This window comes from Tympanuchus pallidicinctus, unplaced genomic scaffold (assembly GCF_026119805.1).
Source record: "Tympanuchus pallidicinctus isolate F22 unplaced genomic scaffold, pur_lepc_1.0 scaffold6, whole genome shotgun sequence".
Taxonomy (NCBI): domain Eukaryota; kingdom Metazoa; phylum Chordata; class Aves; order Galliformes; family Phasianidae; genus Tympanuchus; species Tympanuchus pallidicinctus.
Window position 1 is genome coordinate 14,692,186 of NW_026294780.1, and position 21,510 is coordinate 14,713,695.

Sequence of the window (21,510 nt, forward strand, 5' to 3'; positions counted from 1 at the left end):
AGTATATATTTCTTTGTTTTGGAAATCCCAAATAAGGAGTGACATAACTTCATGGAATTTATGCCTCCTATTTATTTCCATAAATATATACAACAGATACAAAGAACACAATAGCACTGTTTGATAGAGCAAATTCTGAGCTTCAAAAAACTCTTTTTCAACATGGTCACCTCCATTAGCTGTGCATTCTCATCAGCAATGGAGAAGAGCCTGCATGGCCCGCTTGTGAAAATCTGCAATAGCAAAAGTAACTCACTGTCACCATTGGTGAAATGCACCATCCATGACCTCACTGTGCTCACATCCACTCTTTGGTCTCCATTGACATTCATCAAGTGGGCCATCATAATAAAATAGGAGGCATTACTTTTGGAACAGCCTTCATAGAGGTGTATTAACACCACCACCACCACCACAAAATCTCAGAGCAATCATTGAATTAGATTAATTGCTTTCTGAGTTTACTCTGAACTCTCTTGAGTTAAGTCTCTCTTGGAATATAAGTCTCATGGAGACTCATACTATTTGAATTAAAATTATAAAGTTATCCTTTGGAATCATACAGGTGTATTTTGCTTTGATTTTTCAAAAGAAAAATGTCAGATTATACTACCTATATGAATCTTCTAGTTTTTGTTCATATCATAATTTCCAAACCTGTTAGGCAGTTTGAAGAAAATGTCTCGTAAAGCAGATTGTGATGTAATTTATTCGAATGTGTGAGCAGTGTTTGGAACTGCATTTCCTAAGAATGAGGTACAGCTATTTCCTTATGGTCTGAACTAATGATGTTGCTTTTCTACCATATTGGTATCTGGGTTAGCCTAATAACCATTAAATCTCTTGTCACAGAAGATACTACGTAGTCTTGAGTGTGTTGCAAGGATATTAGATTCTATGGCAAGGAAGTTCTCTCTTTTTCAAGAGAAATACTTTGCCATGCAGAATTGCCCTTTGCACTACTTACCTTACTGTCAGCAGAAATAAAGATAAGGCAGTTAGGCAGCATTTATGGAAAATGCTTTGAAGGAACTATCTGTGCTTTGTGCAGAAAAGCGAAAGGCATTCAATTTGATTGTCTACAAGACTGTTATTTAGCTCTCTGGCTCAAATTTGAGTAGTTCCTTGTCTGTGACAGAGGCTTTGAATAGTATCTGGAAACCACTCCCAATAGGCAGTTCGGATGATACAGCCATAGATCCAGTCTTCCATCTATTTCATCAGGCTTCATAGCCTCAATGCCATTGCCTTTCTTCACATTCTCCTACTACTTACTGGAACATTCACATGCACCTTTTGTTATAATATTCCTTTCTGACATGCTGCAGTCCAACCACCAATTTAGACACTGCAATTTAAAAGCCATAAAAAAGGTAATTGTCTTACCTCACAGTAACAAAGCATGATACACACAGGAAAATCAGGGCAATATGCTGTGCAGTCTAGATATGTTTTGTTTGTTTTCCGTGAACCTTCACGATGTGTACATGAGACAATATATACCACTTTACTGGAGAAGCACAGGTTGCTCCATGTCCTTCCTTCATGTATTAGGCATTGGCTTTATTAAAGCTAACAGTTAGAGGATGAGCAGATTGTGCCTATTCATTTTGTTTGCATTCCTGCAGTTTGTGGATATGATCCACAAGTAAGAACTACTGCTGTCAGCCCACGCTTTCTCTCAGACCATTTGGACTTGTGTGTTCCTTGTGCTTATAGAAGCAAAACCAAACAGTAATGATGTTTTCTTCCTAAAATTGGGAAAAAGCCCTATCTAAGCATGTGCATCAGAAACTGGTGTTTTATTACGCTGAAGGACAATGCACGGGCAGGCAGTTTGGCTGTTTACTAGATAGACTGCCATGCAGTTAATGACATTTACCTAGCACATACAATATCCATATGTTACAGACTGCATGATGTAAATGACAAATGACATTGCAGAGCCCTCTGGTATATTTTTAGTTCCTTATTATTCAGGTTCTCCTCTATTACTACAAAGGCAAAATCCCAAACTGGTTGGTTCCCTGATTTAAATATAATAAATTTTTAGAGAATGCTGCTGTAACTTCACTGAATGGCTGATAGATAGAGTCTATTACAAAGCCTACAGAGTTGATTAATAGTGTCTGATAAGCAACTTTTCCATGGTATCAAACTAGAAATTGATTTCAGTTCCTGCTTACCAGTCCAGTCACATTGAAAGGCTCTTGAAGAGTGGCAGTGGGGTTTTACAGGAGGATGCTCGATTGAATATGCTGAGGATTGTTCTTTTGCAAAGACAGTTCAGTGTTCAGCAAAAAACAGGAAAGCTTTGGATGTTTTGTCATTTAAAAAAATTGAGTTTGCAGTTACATCCAAGAGAGGCTCCATAGAGCCAAGAATGGGAGAACCAGACCAGCTCCTTTGCTGCCATGCAATTTATTCTCAAAAGATATGGTGTTAGTAAAATTCTTTAGATTTGTTACAAGGGAAATAGTTGATATTTATGCACTTCCTTATGATTAAATTCTTGGGAATGAAAAGGGGAACCAAGAAAAGAGAAAAGGAATCAGCCCATTGCTGCAGTGAACACAGCTTAGCTGACCTGATAGAAATGCTTCAGCTGTTAGAAATGGGCTGAGTGGTTAAGAGGGCTGTGTTTCATTTAAAGCTTAATAAACGTAACGAAGAAGCTGTTCAAATGGTGAGTAATTTTCCCTGCACTGAACAAAGGATTTTTCAGAGCAAGTATTTTGATACCAACCTTAACATTGCAATTTGATTTGGATTTAAATTAATCTAGTCTCTTGAAACTCTAAGATCCCTAGATGATGCATAATAGCATTTGGTTTTTGAAAAGGGCATTTGTAATCAAATGCATTGATCTGTAGTCCAGGCACCATAACTTCAGTTAGGCTTTTGCATTTGTATCACAGATTTCACATGGAATTCAGTTCAGTTGCATAATTATGCATAAATTAATTTTTCCATTTTAATGTAATGAATTTACATGATGTATGTGATCCCTGGAGGTATTTAAGAGGTGAGTGGATGTAGTATTTAGGGATGTGGCTTAGTGGTGGGCTTGATAGGATTAGGTAATACGTGGACTTCAAGATGTTAAGAGTCTTTTCCAACTTTAGCGATTCTGCAGCTCTGTGATTTGCAAGCTGCTGACAATACTCAATGAAGCCATCATGTATAACAATAAAGTGCATTTCTGGAAGGGTCATTCCTGTAGTTCCTGATCTTATTTCTGTTATCAAACATGGGGTGTAAGTTAATGCAGCTTTCTAAAGCTGATGAAGCTGTGCTGATTTCCACCATCCTTGTATCTGGTTTTGTAAGTATCAAACTATTGCTGTTCACTGTATGCTTTTGTTATATCTCTTTATTAATACTGGGAATATGTTTAGCTGGCCAGCTCTGAAAGTGTTGTGTAATAATTTAAGTACTCATCAAAATTTGTCTTTTTTTCCTTTTTGATGAATGTTTATTTCTTTGAACAATTTACTGAAGTTGATAAAATTTTCATGTACTTTATCTTTCTGAAAAGCAGGACTACTTCAGGTATCAAAATGGGAATGCAGTTGTTTAATTGTGATTACAACAGGAACCCAGACAGAACACAGTGTGTTTTGAAGGGTTTTATTTCCCTTTTTCTCTCAATGATATCAGCATGCTTGAAGAATATTGTTTGAGTCTTGAGTAGGTACATTCTTGGAATCTCACGTTGCCATTTTTTTGAGGTAGTTTTAACCCTTCTGCAGTGTTTCTTTCTTTAACGACCATAGTCTTTCAATTTTTTAGGGTGGTGGATTAACAATTTAGATGCCAGAGTGAATGACTAAAATAAAATAAGAAAAAGCCATAAAAGCAGGAAATAAAAAGGGAAGAGGCATCATCATGGATTCTGGAAAGAGATATGGCAGGCGTTCCTATGTGCCATGTAGTTACTTGGGCTCAGGTCACCTCGGAGAGACAGAAGAAAATGCCTATAGCGATCAGATTGTTCTTTTTTGTTTATATCCCATCATCCTCTCCAAGCTCTTCATGTTGCTCATGGGCTGGTGTTTGTGATGCCAAAAATGTTCCTTCTCTCACTTTCACAGTAAGAACCAGTAACAATTCAGAGCAAACAATTCCTCTTTACTCAGAAATCTATTGTTTGTACAGGCAGGATCAAACTTGTGATTTGTGGTGTCATGAAATAGGCACTCTTGCCAATTGTGAGTAAATTGCTACAATTTTTTATCAATGGGCTGTTTTTTAGCCATAATTCTTCTCTTTGTAATGGTTCAAGGTGGAATCAGCAAAGCGCCTCTACACTAGCAAGCATCCTTTATATAGATTTTATTTTCTATTCTTTACAGGCTTCCTTTGTCATGTGCTAGCTAACAACCATTATGATACAATAATGGATTTCTGTTTTTCATAATTCAGTTTTTCATAAAAGCTTTTACATTGTGTGATCGTATGTAAGATGCAGGCTTTAAAACCAGATATAAGTCAACATTCATGTTTTTTTCTAGTTGTTTTGGTCCAGAGCATCCCAGTAAATAGATCAGACCCCAATAAGCTTTTTCAGAGTTTCGATGGAGACGTTGTTAATGAGTTATTCAGTGCAGTCTGCCATGACGGTCACAGTGACCTTATCAAATCACTCTACACAACTGTAATTTGCCATACACCGAGGCAAGAGGAAACACAAGAAATAATGAAATAATCTTCAAATGTACTGTCATATAGTGATATAAACTCTTTCTCTTTACCTGCAACCTTTTCCTCACATTACCACACCACGTCCTCACTAGCATTCAGAAAGAGCTCTGTTTGAGATTATGCTTTACAAAAATCTTGTCCAACTTGAACGGGTCCCATATGAGCTTCTTGTGTGAGTTTAGTCTATTAGCTTGTACTGCTTTTCTTGTATATGGAAGAGAAGAGGATGGACAGACATGCTGCACATGGTGCCTTTAGGAAGCCCTAATAGCTTCTCGCCTACAAACAAGGCAAGTTGTCAGTCCGTAAGCAGTTTATATCTGCCTAGTAAAATTGTGGATTTTAGCGGTTATTTTTTCCTAGAGGCCTTTTATACAACTGAAGCCATTGCTTCTACTGGCACTGTTAAATTAGGGCAGAGTGGTTGGCATAATTTGAATGATAGAGCTTAATCCTGATTATTGGAACAACAAACTTTGAGCCATTCAACAAGGGAAGTACGTATTTTGATACCCAAGGGCAGAATAACCCTGTGAATTGGTGTGGGCTGGGAGCCAACTGATTTGAGTTGCAGCTCTGCTGAAGAGGATGCAAGGGTTATAGCAAATAGAGTTGACTGGGAGCCAGTCCTGCACTTGGGTTGCAAATAAGGCAAACCACATGCTGGGGTATGTTAAATAGATGGAAACTAGCAGATTGAGGGAAATAATTTTCCCTTTCTACTGGGGGCTAGTGAAGCTGCACTTGCAATATGTCATAAGTCTCACCCAAGTGTGAGATGATCTTTGACAGACTGGAGTGAGGGCAGCAGGTGGCTACCAAGAAAACAGAAATGACTGCTCTTCTTGTTACTGACAGTGTTAACAAGTTGCAATGGCCCTGATTAAAAACAAACAAACAAACAAAAAATCCCACAAAAATTACATTTTTGATAGAGGGTAGTGCAACACTGGAACATGTAATCCAGGAAACTCACAGAAGCTATTGATGGATGTTTTCAGAACTTCTGGAAAGGTCACGATTGCATGATCCAATGTTGGTTATTAACACCGTGCTTTAAGTGGCACTATGGCTTCCTCCAGAAGCATGTCCATAACTCTCCTGATTTTGAATTCAGCTCTTGGTGTAGCCAGGAATCTGTGCCTGTTGTGCTGCGAGAAGCTCCCCATGCTCATTTGGCCACCAGAATCAGGGTAGAGATTTAACTAGTTATAAAATGGGCACTGGACATTGCATGATGTACAGGTGGGTGTTCAAATAATGAATTCAGAAAGTTTGCCTTGTCTGCAACTGTGTTGTTTAATCCAGGCTTTACCTACCAGGACTGCTGCCCTGCCACTGTTATATCCAAGTCACTTGCTGGTCTGATGAGGAGAGAGAAAGAAACCCATCTACAGCTCATCACTTAGTTGAGACTAGCACTCAGGTGGATGGAAAATGCTCTTATCAATCTACCTCAGCTGTTTGATTGTGGTTGTGCACTGGAAGCTATTGTGTGAGGCCAGTACTGGCTCAGCCCAGCAGTTCAACCCAACTTTTCATTGAGCAAATAGACTGCCACTCACGCAGGCTGAAGGTCACCTTGGTGGAGATGCAGAGGACATTAAGACAGCCCCATTCTTCCTGAAACTGGAAGCTGGGTACAGGAGCTCATCTTATTTCTGTACTCTATTTGACCGAGACATTAAGCTAATTAGTTTGATTTCCAGCACTGGAGGAGCAGAGCAGTATGGCAGGAAAGGTGTTGTGCTTGTACCAGTCTCAGTTGTGATGCAGGCAGTAATCAGTTCCTCTTAAAAGCAGAAGCTATACACAAGCTAAAGGGAGGAAAAGCAAGCAAAGAGTTGGTTTAACCCTGCTATCAGCTAACAGCTAGGTCTGTAACAACAGCAATACACTTTTGATTTTTTCCAGGCATAGCAATTTCAGCTGTAGCTTCCTTGAGCCCAACCATGAGTACTGCTGCTTCTTTTTGGAAAAAAAGAAGGAAGGAAAAGAACAGAGCTAAATCTCTTGTATGGCTGGGTGTTAGGCTCACTTGGTTTCCTGTGCTGTCGGTTGCCTTTTTCCAGCTAAGACCTGAAGTACCATGCATGGTCACCAAGCCAAAGTGCAAAGGTTGGATATCAGAATTGTGATCTCTTGGTTAATGCTTTTGTATTGTCAGCTGCTGCTTCATGATGCATCAGAGTGGAAGGAGGAAACTCCTGCAGTCAAGTTCCTGTTGCGGTCATGAACATGGTAGTTTTACTCTGATGGATAGCTAAATTCCACCATATATTCTCTCTCTCACTCCCACTCCATAAATGGAGGGAGAAAATGTAATGGAAAAGGTCTCAAAGGTTGAGATAAGGATAGGGAGATCACTCACCAGTTACCAGCATGGGCAGAGCAGACACAGCACAGGGTGGTTATAATGATTTACTGTGTATTCCTAACAGATCAGAGCAGAGGGAAACTAAAAGCAAAATAAAAACACTTTCTCCACTCTTTTCTACTTCCTCTCCCCAAGCAGTGTAGAGGAATGGGGAATGGAGGCTGCTATCAGTCCATAACACTGTTTCTGTCTACGTCCACTCTCTGCCCTTGCTCCACATGGATCCCTCCCACAGTGCCTTCCTTCTTGAATGGATCCCTATGGGCTTCCCACAGGCTTCAACTCTCCCAGCACTGCCCCAAGACAGCTTCATACCATGTGGCCCACCCTTAAGGCATTACTCCACAAGGATCCCCCCAGGGGGCAGCTCTTCCAGCCCTCCCGCCCCATTGCAAGGCCCCTCTCTAGGATTGCAACTCCAGCCCCCGGCTCTCGATGGGCTGAACCACTTTCAGGCCTCATTCATGACTGTACTATGGAGAACTGCTCTCTGAGGTGCCCATGGGCTGCAAGGAACTGCTGCTCCACACTCAAAGTACCTCTGCCATCCTTCTGCACTGACCCTGGTGCCTGGAGGGATGTTCTTTTCACATGGGGTAGATACTGGGCTCTACTCACCAAGGTCACACCCTGCAGCCCCTCTGCTGCCAAAATTTGCCTCCTAAATCCAACACAATGAAGTAGCAATGAGCAGCTGAAAGGCATTTACAAGATCCTTCTCTTAACTTTCCCCAGCCATTCAATTTGCGTTGCCAAACATGGCTTAACACAGCATGCTGGTTTTCTTTCTGAGGCTGCAAGCTTGGCTGGTAGGAAGTATACCCAAACCATTAAGGGATAAACATAGAGTTTTACTAGCCAAAAATACTGTGGGAGCTTAACGCATGGGTACTGAAATATTTTATACAAAGTAGAACAATTGTGAATGAGAAGATTTGTAGTTCACTGATTCAGTTTCCCTTAAATGTGATAGAAAGGAGATGCGGTCACAAATTGGCTCAGACTGAACCACTCTGAGTACAGGTCTTCATTGAATGCTTTCCTCTCATGTGGTGAAGCTGGGAATGAAGTTTCATCTTCTGCAACTTGACGGGTTACCCTTTGATTCCTTGTTGTGTCTGACATGCTCAGAAATGAAACATATCATTTAAAACAAAACTTTCTAGCTCAACTTATACAGAAGGAATTCTTGACTTCTGATGTACAAAAAGTGGATTTTGGCTTAATACAAGTCAGTATTTGTTTCCAGTCTTTTATTTTGACAAATCATTTCTTTGTAGCTAGAAGAGTGTGCTAAGAAAAGAACAGAAATTATAGGAAGGGAAAGAGTAGCTTATTGTAAAAATCAATTGACTGAAATTGATCTGTAAAATTATTTTCTATGGCTGCTTGTGTCTTGGAGTTTCTCAGCAAGAAACTTTGGGCTCTGTCTGGGATTTGATACTATCACATAACACTGTGATAACACATTATATACAGCTCTATGTCTTCAAAGCAAAACAAAACTTAAAGAACATAGATATCTTGCATTGCACATCCAAAATCAGTGATTTAAAAAGAAAACACTTATGTTTCAGTTGTTCAGTAGAGAAGATGTGTAATAACACACCTTTATCCCTCAGTTTTTTAAGAAAATATGCATTTTTGAAGTGTTTGTGTGCTGCGATGATGTGAGACTTAGAAAAGCCTGCCAGAAATTATTAGTTTTGCTTTCAGAAGAGAGTTTGAATATAGGTAAAGTTTATGTCAAGCAACAAGGAGAAAATAAAATGGTTCTTTAGTCAGCACCAACCAGGTTGTGAGCTAGTGCAAGTGTGAGGTAGGAGTCCGTTGATGATTTAACTAAATATTTAACAAAATGGGCAGACAAAAGCCAATGTTCACTTCAAGAGCTCTTCCATCAATTAGGGGGGAAAACCTTTCTCATATGGGCTGCTCATAGTTCTTAGAAATGAGAAATTTAGGCACCTACCTGCCATTTGAAGAAAAGTTTAGTATGTACATAATGTAGAACATTAGAATCAGAAATGGTGGAGTGTCCTCCAGCCACCTCTTTGAGCTGTTTTAGGGTGTGTTAATGACTTCCTCACTGATATATTAGATGTGGATTCACATCCAAGGAGTCAGACAGTACAGTTATCTGACGATCCCCTAGTATTTGATGAGCATAGTCTGACTTAAAGGTGATGCTTTGAATGTTACAATTTACTGAATTTAATATACATTTATAATCTGTTTCTAGATGAAGGTTCCAGTACCTTACAATTTCGTTAGAAGATTCCATTTGGAATCTTTTTTGGAACCTTCATTTTGGAATTGGAATTGCTCTTTGCAGTGACAAAAAAAAGCTACCGGATACCATCACTGTACCACCAAAATCCCTCTATTATTCACATAATTTGGAATCCAAAGTGGTTTTGATGTTTTTAATAGGTAGTTGCCTGAAGACTCACTGCATGCTGCTGTGCTCATTATAATTAAGATAGGATGATTTTTCTTCTCACTGAATAACAGCTATTTGCTAACCCAAAGCAAGATAAGTTAAATGAGGCTGTAAAGTGGGAGGAGTCCATTTGACAAACTGACATAACAGGTGGTTAGAAAGAAATCTGGTGGAAGTTTCTCGACATGCTCACCATTGCATGTGTTTGTTTTCTGTATCTTGCAGGCTGTTTCCAACTATGTAATGTTTTTCGGTCACATGAGATGGAAATTGACCAGTGCTTGCTTGAGTCCCTCCCTCTCGGCCAGCGGCAACGGCTGGTGAAGCGGATGCGGTGTGATCAAATAAAGGCTTATTATGAACGAGAAAAGGCTTTCCAGAAGCGGGAGGGTTACGTGAAAAAACTGAAACATGGAAAGAATCATCGAGTTCGTTTCAACCTTGCCGATATGATACAGGATGCTATTACACATCATGATGATAAGGAAGGTACTTAGTATATGTTAATTGTTTTCTTTTTAAGTAGCTAAAAGTTTCATAGCAGAAGCCTGCCTGTTCTGTTTACCTTTATTCAAGACAAATACAATTTTACTTGATGAATGTAAAGTGATAAAAGGAGTAATGTAGACAGACGTGCAGTATGCTGTAGCTTGCCACTGCAATGAATAAGGAATGAACCTCGGGAGATAAAACAAATTGTCTCTGAGGTTAAAATGCATATAAACTAATGAATTTCAAAATCAGTTAAGACTGTTATCACTATTATGTGTGGCATGTTATGCCCACTATTACGTGGGCCACAGAATTTCACCCAAGTTACTTTGAACATTACCTTTCCATTTTTTAGCAAACATCTGCGATAATTATTTCTGGTATTAGTGACAGAAGCCTGGCTAAAGCCATCGTGGTCCTAATCTCAGTGGGTCAGCTCTCTGGATCTGATCTGCTGTTTGTCTGCCTTTGAAACACATTGCCTCAGTTTTGGGTTCAGTTTCCAGTTTCCTTGCACTGTTTGAATCTCTGGTGCAGCTGCTTGCTGAGGAATTTTACATTTTTCTTCTTGAAAGCGAACCAAAGCTTTCAGTGAGGATCTCTCAAGTTTTAGAAGTCCCCAAGAATCCCCATACTGTTATGTGGGAGGGATGTAAGAAAAGAAGTGGTGCAATGGCTTTAGCAACTCCTTTGCAAGTAGCTTCTGCGGCAGCTTTTTGAAATTAGCACAAAAAAACCCCTGACAGGGGAGCATCTGAACAAAAGTTCCATCAAGGAACTGAATTGCCAGATTTCTATGATTTATCTATTTTCTTAATTTGTTTGGCTAGATATAGATTTTGTTACTCACTCCCAAACCTTAATTTTAATGGGCATTTGCTATAACAGCCATTGCTTATCATTGAGGTGTGGTCCTATACATTTAGAACTATAGAGCCAATGGACCAAAGAGCCCTTCTCTTAAAATGAGTGCCCAGGACAACATTCATAACTATTACAAATAAAATTTAAAACCTTTCCTTCTGCGCTTATGTAAAAATACAACATTGATATGTGAAGATCTTTTCTCTGTTCTCAGTTTTTAACTGTCTGTAAAAAACGAGCAGAATACTGGATACTACTGTTAGCATTCTGTAGAAGTCAGATACCTCAGGCTGTTTTTGACATGTAGTTTTCTCATTGATGTGCTGATAGAGTATCAGCAGTGTTTTGTGTTGCACATACTTGGCCATGAGCTGCATCTGAATCAGAACACTGTATTCAGCAAATGCTGAAAGTGAACAGCATGAGCAGAAAAGGGCATTACTTTAGGCAGAAGAGAATAAGATGGGGGAAAAAAAAAAAAAAGAAGTTGATATTCTGTTCTTGAAACAAGTAACAGCTCCCCAGAAGCAAGCAATTCAAATTGCCCAAAGGTAACTACAGGAGAAGTAGAAACACTGTCCTCTTTTGATGCCTATGGTCCTTCCGTAGGACTTTGGAACTAGTGTGCTTCTTGTCTTGATCTGCAAATGCTTGTCTGTAGTGCTTTTAGGCAGCTGTTCTGAATTCTCGACCACCTGTAAGTGAATAATGGCATACTAACAATTTTTATCAATTGAGTAAACAGAACAATTAAAAAAGCAAAGAACTGAAATTCATAGACACAGAAACTGCTCTCCTACTACAGTTGCTGAGTGGAACATCCCACCATGACTTTAGTGAATAGATCTACATTAGGATTTCAGTTCAATTAGACATAAGCTTCTGTGCTAAATATCATATTCATGTAGCGTGTTTTGTCTTGCTTTATTGAGCATGGAAACTAAATTCCTTGCAGACAAAACTGAACTGAAAGATGTGCTCTGGGAGCATACATGGTGACTACAAACAATAATGCATTTTCAGTCCAGGCTGCGTTTAGTCTGAAGTAATCCTGCTGAAACAACAAGGTTGGGGAAGCTGGGCTTTTGGCACCACCTGTTCCTCTTGGTGTATTTATGCATATTTCAGTCATTTATTCAGTATTCATTATTCATCTTATACCTATTAGAAAACAGTGATGTGTGTGTAACCAGTAAGTTAATTCTGATGGAACCTGATATTTGCACGGAGCATTCTCTGCCTTACTGGAGTTTCACATCAACTGTATCCGAGCATTTGGAGTGAAAAGGGAAAATCTGAACCCTCCCCTTCACTGAGTTGTAAGGCTGAAATGACTGCAACATAAGGCTGCAGGTGAGAATGAGAACACATTTCCTGGCTTTTCAAATGCTGCAATCTCTCTTCTGTCACCTGCTTTTTGGTGCAACGACCTACAGGAGGTACTAATACTGCTTTAAGCAAGCAAAGGTGGCAGCCAGGTGCTAACAGCCATTAGCTTTCCTTTCTTCTGTAAATCCATGTCTGGTCTGCAGGATGTGGTTGTTACTGCATGGTGTGCTTGTTAACTATCAGTGGCATTCTAAAATAGGCTGTTTTTGAATACAGGGAGCCAAATTTTTCTCTTTGGAAAAGTTGGGTATTGAACAAGAATTTATTGAAGTATAGATTAATCTAAATGAGTAGCGAAGTATCCTAATATGAAGTGTTAGTAATATTTTCATGATTTGCAATAAACTGCTTTCTAATAAATGAAGATAACTCCTGTCCTGTGAAAAAGTGGGATTCAAACTGCCTAGTAACGAACGGCGCCCCCCAGGGGTTTGTCTTGGGACCAGTGCACTTTAACATATTTATCAATGACATTGATGATGGAATTGAGTGCTCTTGTGAGGCCCCATCTGGAATACTGCGTCCAAGTGTGGAGCCCCCAGTACAAAAAAGACAGGGAGCTGTTGAAGAGGGTCCAGAGGAGAGACACGAAGATGGTCAGGAGACTGGAGCACCTCCCTATGAAGACAGGCTGAGGGAGCTGGGCTTGTTCAACCTGGAGCAAAGAAGGCTGCGAAGTGACCTCGTTGCAGCCTTTCAGTACCTAAAGGGAGCCTACAAACAGGAGGGGAATCAACTCTTTGAAAGGGTAGATAACAGCAGGACAAGAGGAAATGGTTTTAAGTTGGGGGGGGGGGGGGGGGATTTAGGTTGGATGTCAGGGGGAAGTTCTTTACAGAGAGAGTGGTGAGTTGCTGGAACAGGCTGCCCAGAGAGGTTGTGGATGCCCCGTCCCTGGAGGTGTTCAAGGCCAGGTTGGATGGGGCCCTGGGCAGCCTGGTCTAGTATTAAATGGGGAGGTTGGTGGCCCTGCATGTGGCAGGGGGGTTGGAGATTCATGATCCTTGAGGTCCCTTCCAACCCTGGCCATTCTGTGATTCTCTGAATATTGTATATTTTGGAGTAACCAAGGTGAGAACTTGGTATGTCTTCAAAAGTTCATTTTTGTTTTGAATACAGTTATTTTAATGTAGTCTGAATAATTTCTAGATGTAACTTTCAAACTAGACATTTTGTTTATAGTGAAATACTTAATAACAAGTGCGTGCAAAGGCATCTTACGAGATACTCAAATAGAATTTGGTTCACAAATACAATTTAGTTCACTGAAGGTGTTGGGTTGTGCCCTGCAGATAATTAATTTTTGGGGCTTGAAGTGCTGTGGCTTTGAAGACGTGAATTCCCTTTGAGGTGTAATGCCTGTGAATGAGGCAGAACCTGCTGTGTAGAATGGATGGGCACACTGGTGTTCGGAAAGAGAACTGAGCAGCCTGAGTGCTTTGAATTAAATTGCTGGATGTACACACACAGTCAGTGTTGTGATGTCATGTAAATATTTTTGTGCTGCTCTTGCAATTTTGGTTGAAATTGCTTATGCATCCTGGAGTTTTGTGGCTTTCAAGGTGTGGAGTTTTGTGAAATGACACTGAAAATCTCAAAGTGAAAATTGGCAGATTCATACAGTTTTATTCCAGCTTAACCCTTGGAAGAGAGGATGTGATAATAAATTTATGAAAGAATAGATTCACCCACAAAGTATTGCAGCTAGGCCTATTTTCTTCATTTTTTAGATCTACTTAGAAATTGTTTGCAAATCTGGGCTCTTAAAGACAGCTACAACTACATATTTTCTCCATTCATTAAAGTGAAGCAGGTTCCAAGTCTGCTTTAATTGTCTTGTCTTCTGAGGCTGTTTGTTGATGAATCCTACAGCAGTTTCACTTGGTTAGGGGTCTGGTTATTTAAAAAAAAAAAAAAAAAAAAAAGTCTTACATATATTGATTAAGTAGAAATGTGGGTATACTGCATGCAGCTCATGGGAGAGCAACTCCAGCAAGGAGCTGCAGTGATTTAAAAAGGAAAAGATTAAGACCTAGTTTTGAGAGCAAGTTTGAATGTAGCTGTTAATAATTCAGTGAGAAAGAAAACTCGTTCTAAAGGTATAAATAAAAGCAGATCTAGAATGTGATTTTTAAAAAGTTGTATGAGAAGAATATCATTTGATATGAAAATGAGAATGCAACAATAAAAAAGGGTTGGAAGCAGCTTCCCAAGTGAAAATCAAGGGCACATTTCTTTGGGATTACCTGAACTATATAGATTTTAACCTATTTGGGAATGGTGAGGAAGAGTCTGGTTGAGTAGGAAAGGTAAGTTGAATAAAGTGAATATATATAAAAATGAATAGGTAATGTGGCTAGTATCAAGATTCATTTCACACCTGAGTCTGATTGGAATTTCACTCTTAGGAAGTCACTGAGTTTGTTATTCATGAGAAATGCAACATATCTTGTCAAAATTTTTATTGCAACTGATGCTGGGCACCAAACATACCCATACCCTAAATCTCACATAGCAGAGAAATTGTAGCACTGGCTTTACTTTGTCATCTTTTGTTATATTCTCTAACTCAGTCTTTCCTGCCATGTCACCCAGATCATAGGACTGTCAGAATCGTTGTCCACTTAATGTCTTTATCTTTGCTATGAAAACTCTTTAAGTTGTGAAGCACACGTGTCAGATATGTGCTGGTGGGGCATGGAAAGTTAGAAAAAGAAGGTCAGAGAGCCTCAGTCTTTAAACAAAAGAGGCACTTCTGTGAAAATCAGCATTTCAAAAGGGGAATGCGGATTCCCTAATTTAATTATGGCCCGTTTAATCCTTTTCATGGTATTATGCTGGTTCTGTGGCACTTTGTGGTTCTAAGTAGCCACAATACCGAAGTAGGTGGGTATTTGCACTGATGCTGCATATGTAAGACGGTCCTTTATTTGGAGACTGAGCCCGGCTCAGCCCTGCTCCACTTCTTCCCAGCCCTGCAGGGCTAACTGCGTGACCTTCTGCGTTTAGCATAGGGCGCTGTGGCTGGGGACAACCTTCCTCTCCACTCTCTCATCAGGGGATGCCTGGTTTCAGCAGCGGAATATACCAATACTCCAGACCTGATAGCAGTCTTTGAATATCTAAAGGGGAGCTGTAGGAAAGAAAGAACAGACTCTTTAGGATCTGTTGTGATAGGACAAGGGGAAATGGTTTCAGACTAAAGTGAGGGAGATTTAAATCGCATATAAGGAAGAAGTTTTTAACAATAAAGGGCATTGAGGCATTAGCACAGGTTGCCCAGAGAGGTAGTGGATGCCCCATCCCTGGACACACTCAAGTTCTGTCTGGATCAGGCTCTGAACACTCTGACTGAGCTGTAGGTGTCTCTGTTCATTGCAGGGGAGTTGGACTAGAGGGCCTTAAGGGTCCCTTCCAACTCAAGAAATTCTATGATTCTGCTGTAGTGATCACTTCAGAAGGAGGGGCTAGGTCCTAGTCCCAGCAGCTTTGCTGCAGAGTAATTGCTTAGTACAGGGATCCCAACTCACAAGATAACAGCTGTTATCTTGGTGGGATATCTTGTTATCTGGTAACAGCTAGCTGTTCAAAAGATTTTGTAGTGTCATAACACTTGGGAGGATTGGGCTAGCCTATATAATGGGAAGTTTCAATATTAATGGTTATTTTTCATTGACACTGTGTAATGATAAATTTTGGTTACGTCAATTAAAAGGGTTAGTAAGGAAAAAAAAGGGAGTACAAGTGGAGCTGGTAGTGATACCATAAATTGGTCGATCATGAAACTCTCATAAGACCCAGTTTGGAGTGTTAGAAAGCAGGCATTCTTTTTTCTTGCTGCTGGATGCATGAGAAGATCCTTTCACCTCAATTGTGCCTACCTTGTGCAAAAGCTCTTCAGCTTATATACATTACTTGTGTTAAGTATGCAAAGGTTTTTCTGGGCAGTGAGTACATACTTAATACTTCCCCCAGAATCACTAACATAGAATCCCACCTCCTTGCAGATGTTCAGTCTTTTTGTGGTAATGGTCTTCTGGGATCTTTGGAGGAAGTCAGTAGACTTCCTCACTGTGTTTGCTAGTTGAACCTGGTCTTCATGCATGCTCAGTTAGCTCCTTGTCTTCATAGCACCATGTTTGCTTTCACAACCTTATCTGCTTGATGTGAGGACTTGGTGGTGCTTCCCACATCTGTTCCATAGAAGGAGTTCAGCATATCATCCTTATCTACTTGGTACAAAGACACAGACTCTTCCTGTTATCTAAACAAACTGCAGGGCTATCCATCAATGAACATTAGCGAGCTTAACATTATCTCTGTAACGTGCATCACTACTGGAGTCTAATTGGCATCCTAGTAATTTCTGGTTATGAAAAGGGCCCAAAGATGGCAAAGTCTGTTCAAAAGAAGAATGTGTCTTTAATTTGAGGTGGCAGAAGAGCTCACCATTAGCTTTTGATAGTCAGGAGATAGTGTCAAAGATCTGATGGTGACGCTTCTTATTCTAACACCACAAAACTGATTAGAAAATAATTTGGAACAGAGAGAGAGGTTAAAACCTAGCTGAAGTAAAGGATGCCTTTATTTCCTTGCGCTGTTTCCTGCACTGACTTCTAATTTTTATCTTATTACCATAGGCTTGTTGTGCTTTGGTCTATCTTGTTCTAGTACTAACAGCTTGTCTGGTTACAGACAAATTAGTCAGGAAAAATAAAGGGCTGAGCTACGTGTATCTGGCAAACATATTAGTATTAAATTCCTTAAATAATAGATTTAAGAGTTGTCAGCAGTTTTCAGGAGAACACAGAGTGCCAGGATGTAGGCAAGAAATGGCAGATTTGCAAATGTAAGATTCCATTGGGTGAAGAGTGCTTTCAGATGTATCTGCTGACTATGCTGGCATACTGGTTAGGATGTGAGGCTCTTAGCATGCCAGTGCATTGCTTTAAAAATTCACCAAAGCCTTGTGTGAGGGTTGCATTTGTGTGTCAGTAGTTCAGAGGTATCTTCTGTAGACACAAGACTGTGTTCACTAAAGAGAGGAGCTGCATTGATATAACAGATTTTCTGAAAGGCAGAAGTTGAGGGAATATTTAGTATGTATGAAATTAATCAAGCACACAAATAAAACACGATAGCATAGCTGTCCCTGAACTTTATGAAGGAGACGTAAAATGGATGTGTTAAATCTCTCAAATGGAGTTGTTACTGTTAAACAAGAGGATTTTTTTTTCTTTTTTTTTTTTTCTTTTTCTTTAAATTAGGCAAATAAACTCCATTGTGAGTTGAAAAGGAGGAAAGTAGTTTGAAAGTTCTGGTCAGACTTCTATGCCACCCCAAATTAAAGTAACCCACTGTGACTTCAACCTTTACACATCTTCCTGACTTATTTCTTATGATTAATATTTAATATCAGCTTCTTTCATTCCCTTCTCCTCCCAAAGGTACTTATATTAGCATTTCTTTTGTATACTGTTTGTCTCATTTGCAGCCTTCTGAATAGATGTGTAAAATTTTAAGTGTTATTATGGGAAATATTAAATGTGTGAAGTGTTCCACTACATATATAACTGTGTTATAGTACACTAAAAGCATAAAGGCCAGACAGAAAATTGTGATCTGGTGAATCAGGATTATTAGGTTGCATAATCTGAGCAGCCTTTTGTGGCTCTCTGCTGTGCTTTAGGATCTTACACTTTAAGAAACATTCTCCTTTTCACCAATAAACTCAGGATTTACCATTCCAAACCTAAGCAGCATAAAATGGCAAGCATTTGTAGTGTGCTCAGCATGCACACTACATGTACACACTACGAGTTCATGACAAAAGAAAGGCCCCAAAATGAAACATGGAAATCTGGAGCCAAAATGTGTTTTAGTAGGAAGTAAAATCAATCAAACTGTTATTAGAAAGTTTCTGAATAAGAAAATTGTGAAGAGAAGTGAGATGCTGTGTATTTTCCTACCATAAGCTGTTCAGTCCTTTTAAAATTTAAAACACAAATATATTTTTCAAGTTTTACAGTACTTTTAAGGATTGTGCCAGTATTATTTGATATATTTTAGTTTTATGTTATCATTTACCATAATCACTCTAAGCTTCACTTCAATTTTTCTGTTTCCCTTTGGAAAGCATGTGGAGTTCACTCTATATGTAGTGAATAGTTCATTATATAGTTAGTGCACTATATATGTGGTGACAATAGTAATCAGGAGTTTTGCCACTACAGATCTATTTGGTATTTTATAGTCATTTTCTTTTGAATCAGAGGATAAATTTGTAAATTAGGATAATCTAAAAGTGACTGTTGGAAAGTGGGCAGAGTGATCTCCTGGGTGACAGCTCTTCCCATGGCAGGGAATTGGAACTGAATGGGATTTGAGGTCCCTTCCAACCCAATCCATTCTGTAATAATAATGAGTTACTGGGATCTGTTTTAGAAGATAGCACAATAGGAATATATGATAATTTATACAATTTAATATTTAATGCCCAATCCTGAAGAGACTCAAACACTAGACTGTGACTAGTGGAGAGTTCAGAGACTCTTCAGTGCATATGAAAATAATGAAGTGCACACAATTTTTCCCAACTGGGGTCTTGGAAAGAATGAAATGTATACTTTCAATGAATATATGGACAAGATAGTGTAATATCTGTGTTCTGTATTGGGAACTTATATTTCTGTAACTGTGGAAGAGACAGCTGACAGTCAGATGTGCTGCCAGTGATTTAACCTGCTCAGTGTATAGAAAGATGAAGCAGTATTCAGCTGTCTCAGTCCAGCCATTGATGAAGAAGCTTTTTACAGGCACAGAAGGTAAAAACACATTTCAAACCACTGCAAGCTTCTAATTCTGTATGTTCTGCATGGTTTTTAATTTTGTTTAGCTCCATGTGTGCTGAATTCAGTAACACGGAATCTTTTTGTCATAATGCAGGGAAACAATGCCTTTACTTATTGGGTAACAGATGTTAAGTAATTAAAGCAGCCCATTTCAAAAGCAATCATAAAATCACAGGGAGATGAAATTTGAATACATTTGAATTCCTACAGGATTCCATATGTTCATTTTTTTGTTTGTTTGTTTTGGAGGATTTTGTTTTTTGTTTTTGTTGGTTTTTTTTTGTTTTGTTTTTTTGTTTTTGGTCAGTGTGTTTACATTTTTAGTAACTTGTTAAAACTGAAATGAGAACTGAATGTTAAGCTACTTTTTTCTTGATAAAGATACGTAAGACTCCTGATACACAACATATATTTTATTGCAGAAAAAAAATATAATGTTTCACAAAAATGAATGTTAGGCTTGATGCTATCGATTTTATTTGGCTTTCCTGTTCTCCCTGTGGACTGCCTATTCCCAGGACTGCCTCCATTTACCAGCTACTTTTCTTTCAGTCCTGCAAGCTCCCTAGGCTATTTCGGCTCAGTTTTTGTTTTAACACATGCCTAGAACTACCCTGAGCTGAACAGCTATGCTCTGCCTTGTAGCTAGCAGGAAAAGAGACACAAAGCATCCCTCCACATTGCGTCCTCTGAAGTTGATCTATCAGGGCCATTCACACCAAATGTAATCTTATCTTGTGATAATGTGATCTTATCATCAGAGGAAGTTTATTATCCAATTTTATTCTTGAACTTTTCTCCCATGAAGCCAAATGTAAACGCATTTGGTTGGCAGGAAATCTTTATAAAAACTTTACAAACATCTGTCTGTGCTTACTTTGGTTTAAGCCTGCCACGCTCATATATATTTTCATGTTGGTGTTTTTCTCCACAACATCTTTCTTGCACATAATAATAACAAGTTTTCCACTCTGGCATGCTCTGGCACCCAAAGAAGCAAGAAACCCCAAGGTTAATCACTCACAAATTCACTGTGATGCCAAGAAATGATTGTTAAGCCACTAACAAACAACAAATGAGCATCTGGCATTTTTCCTAATTATTTCAAAGGGGGTCTAGAGTTGATTTTTCAGAATTATGCAGTGGGAAAATGTATGCAGAGCCACAAATCAGCAGCATCCACATTCCATGTATTGTTAGAAGTCACAGTGATTAAAGATTGCTGTGACTAGGCAGAAGCCTTTTCCATGCAATTTGCTGTTGATTTCTTTTTAAATGTGTTTGCTGTGCTTCAGATTGATTTCCAATAATATTTAAGTTTGATGGGGAAAGTTTTCTGTTTTCATCTTTCAATAGCACTTATATTAAAAGGAAGCACCTTAAGGTAATAGAAATTAAGATGCAAAGTTAGAAAATTCAATAGAGAATTATTAAAAACAACAACATCAACAAAACTTTAAGGCAATAATACAGTTTTGTTTTCTTTTTCTTTTTTTTCTTTTTTTTTTTAAACAAAAAAAAGAACAAAACAAAACAAAAAAGCTGCACTTTTAAAAAACTTCCTTAAAAATATTATCCATCAATTTTTCAATTCTAGAAGGCTTTTCCAGCTGTCTGTATACTTATATTGTTACTCTGGAGGAATACTTAAGTGTAAGCGTGGGAAAAGATCTTACTATAGGCTTCAGTTTATCATTTTCATATTAAATGTTAGATTTGAGAAGAACATTTGTTTGAATGTTTTAGAATCAGAATATCCTGACTTGGTAAGAACCCATGAAGGTATTTGGGTCCAATTCCTGACTCCGCACAGGGCAAACTGTGAAGAGTTGAACCATGGTCTAAGAACATTGTCAAATGTTTTTTGAGTATCTTAATGAGTACGCCTGATTTACCTCTCATCTGCTTTCTGAGAATGAGAGAAGGCAACCAGGCAAATGAATGTAGTGAAAAGCAGATGAGGTGCAATTTGTTTGGATATTTTGGGAATTAGAATAGCTGTAAGTGGAGTAACTTGCTTGAGAAGCTCAGAAGGTAGTAGATCTTAAATGAATATAACCAGAACCATTCAATGCAGGAAAAAGAAATCGCTAAATTCTGTCTTTATAGTTACTTCAGTTACTCAGCTCTGTGCTTCCTGAATTGCAGTACTTTTTGTGGTCAAAATATACTACAGGTAGTGCCAGGTTTAGCAGTACAGCACCAAATGGATTTTCATCCACAATAAAAATGTGAGAATAGGAAGGTAACTGAAATAATAAGCAGTATTTGTAAGTGTGTATGTATATTTGTGTGTATATATACACACACTGACATACAGATGATTCTTTTTTTCTCAATGCACAGAGATATTTTAACTTGGTGTGCAAGACTTTAACTGTTAAAATATT

General features: G+C 38.8%; 1 protein-coding gene across 2 annotated transcripts in view; it reads left to right on the forward strand.

Annotated features, from left to right (window-relative positions):
• Positions 1–21,510, forward strand: part of MYO16 (myosin XVI) — a 345,270-nt gene that overhangs the window by 82,795 nt on the left and 240,965 nt on the right. For both annotated transcript variants that reach the window (XM_052705804.1, XM_052705803.1), the window contains exon 2: positions 9,750–10,013. In XM_052705804.1, the coding sequence (XP_052561764.1) occupies positions 9,788–10,013 (226 nt within the window). In that variant the 5' untranslated portion in view covers positions 9,750–9,787. The remainder of the gene's footprint in view (positions 1–9,749; positions 10,014–21,510) is intronic.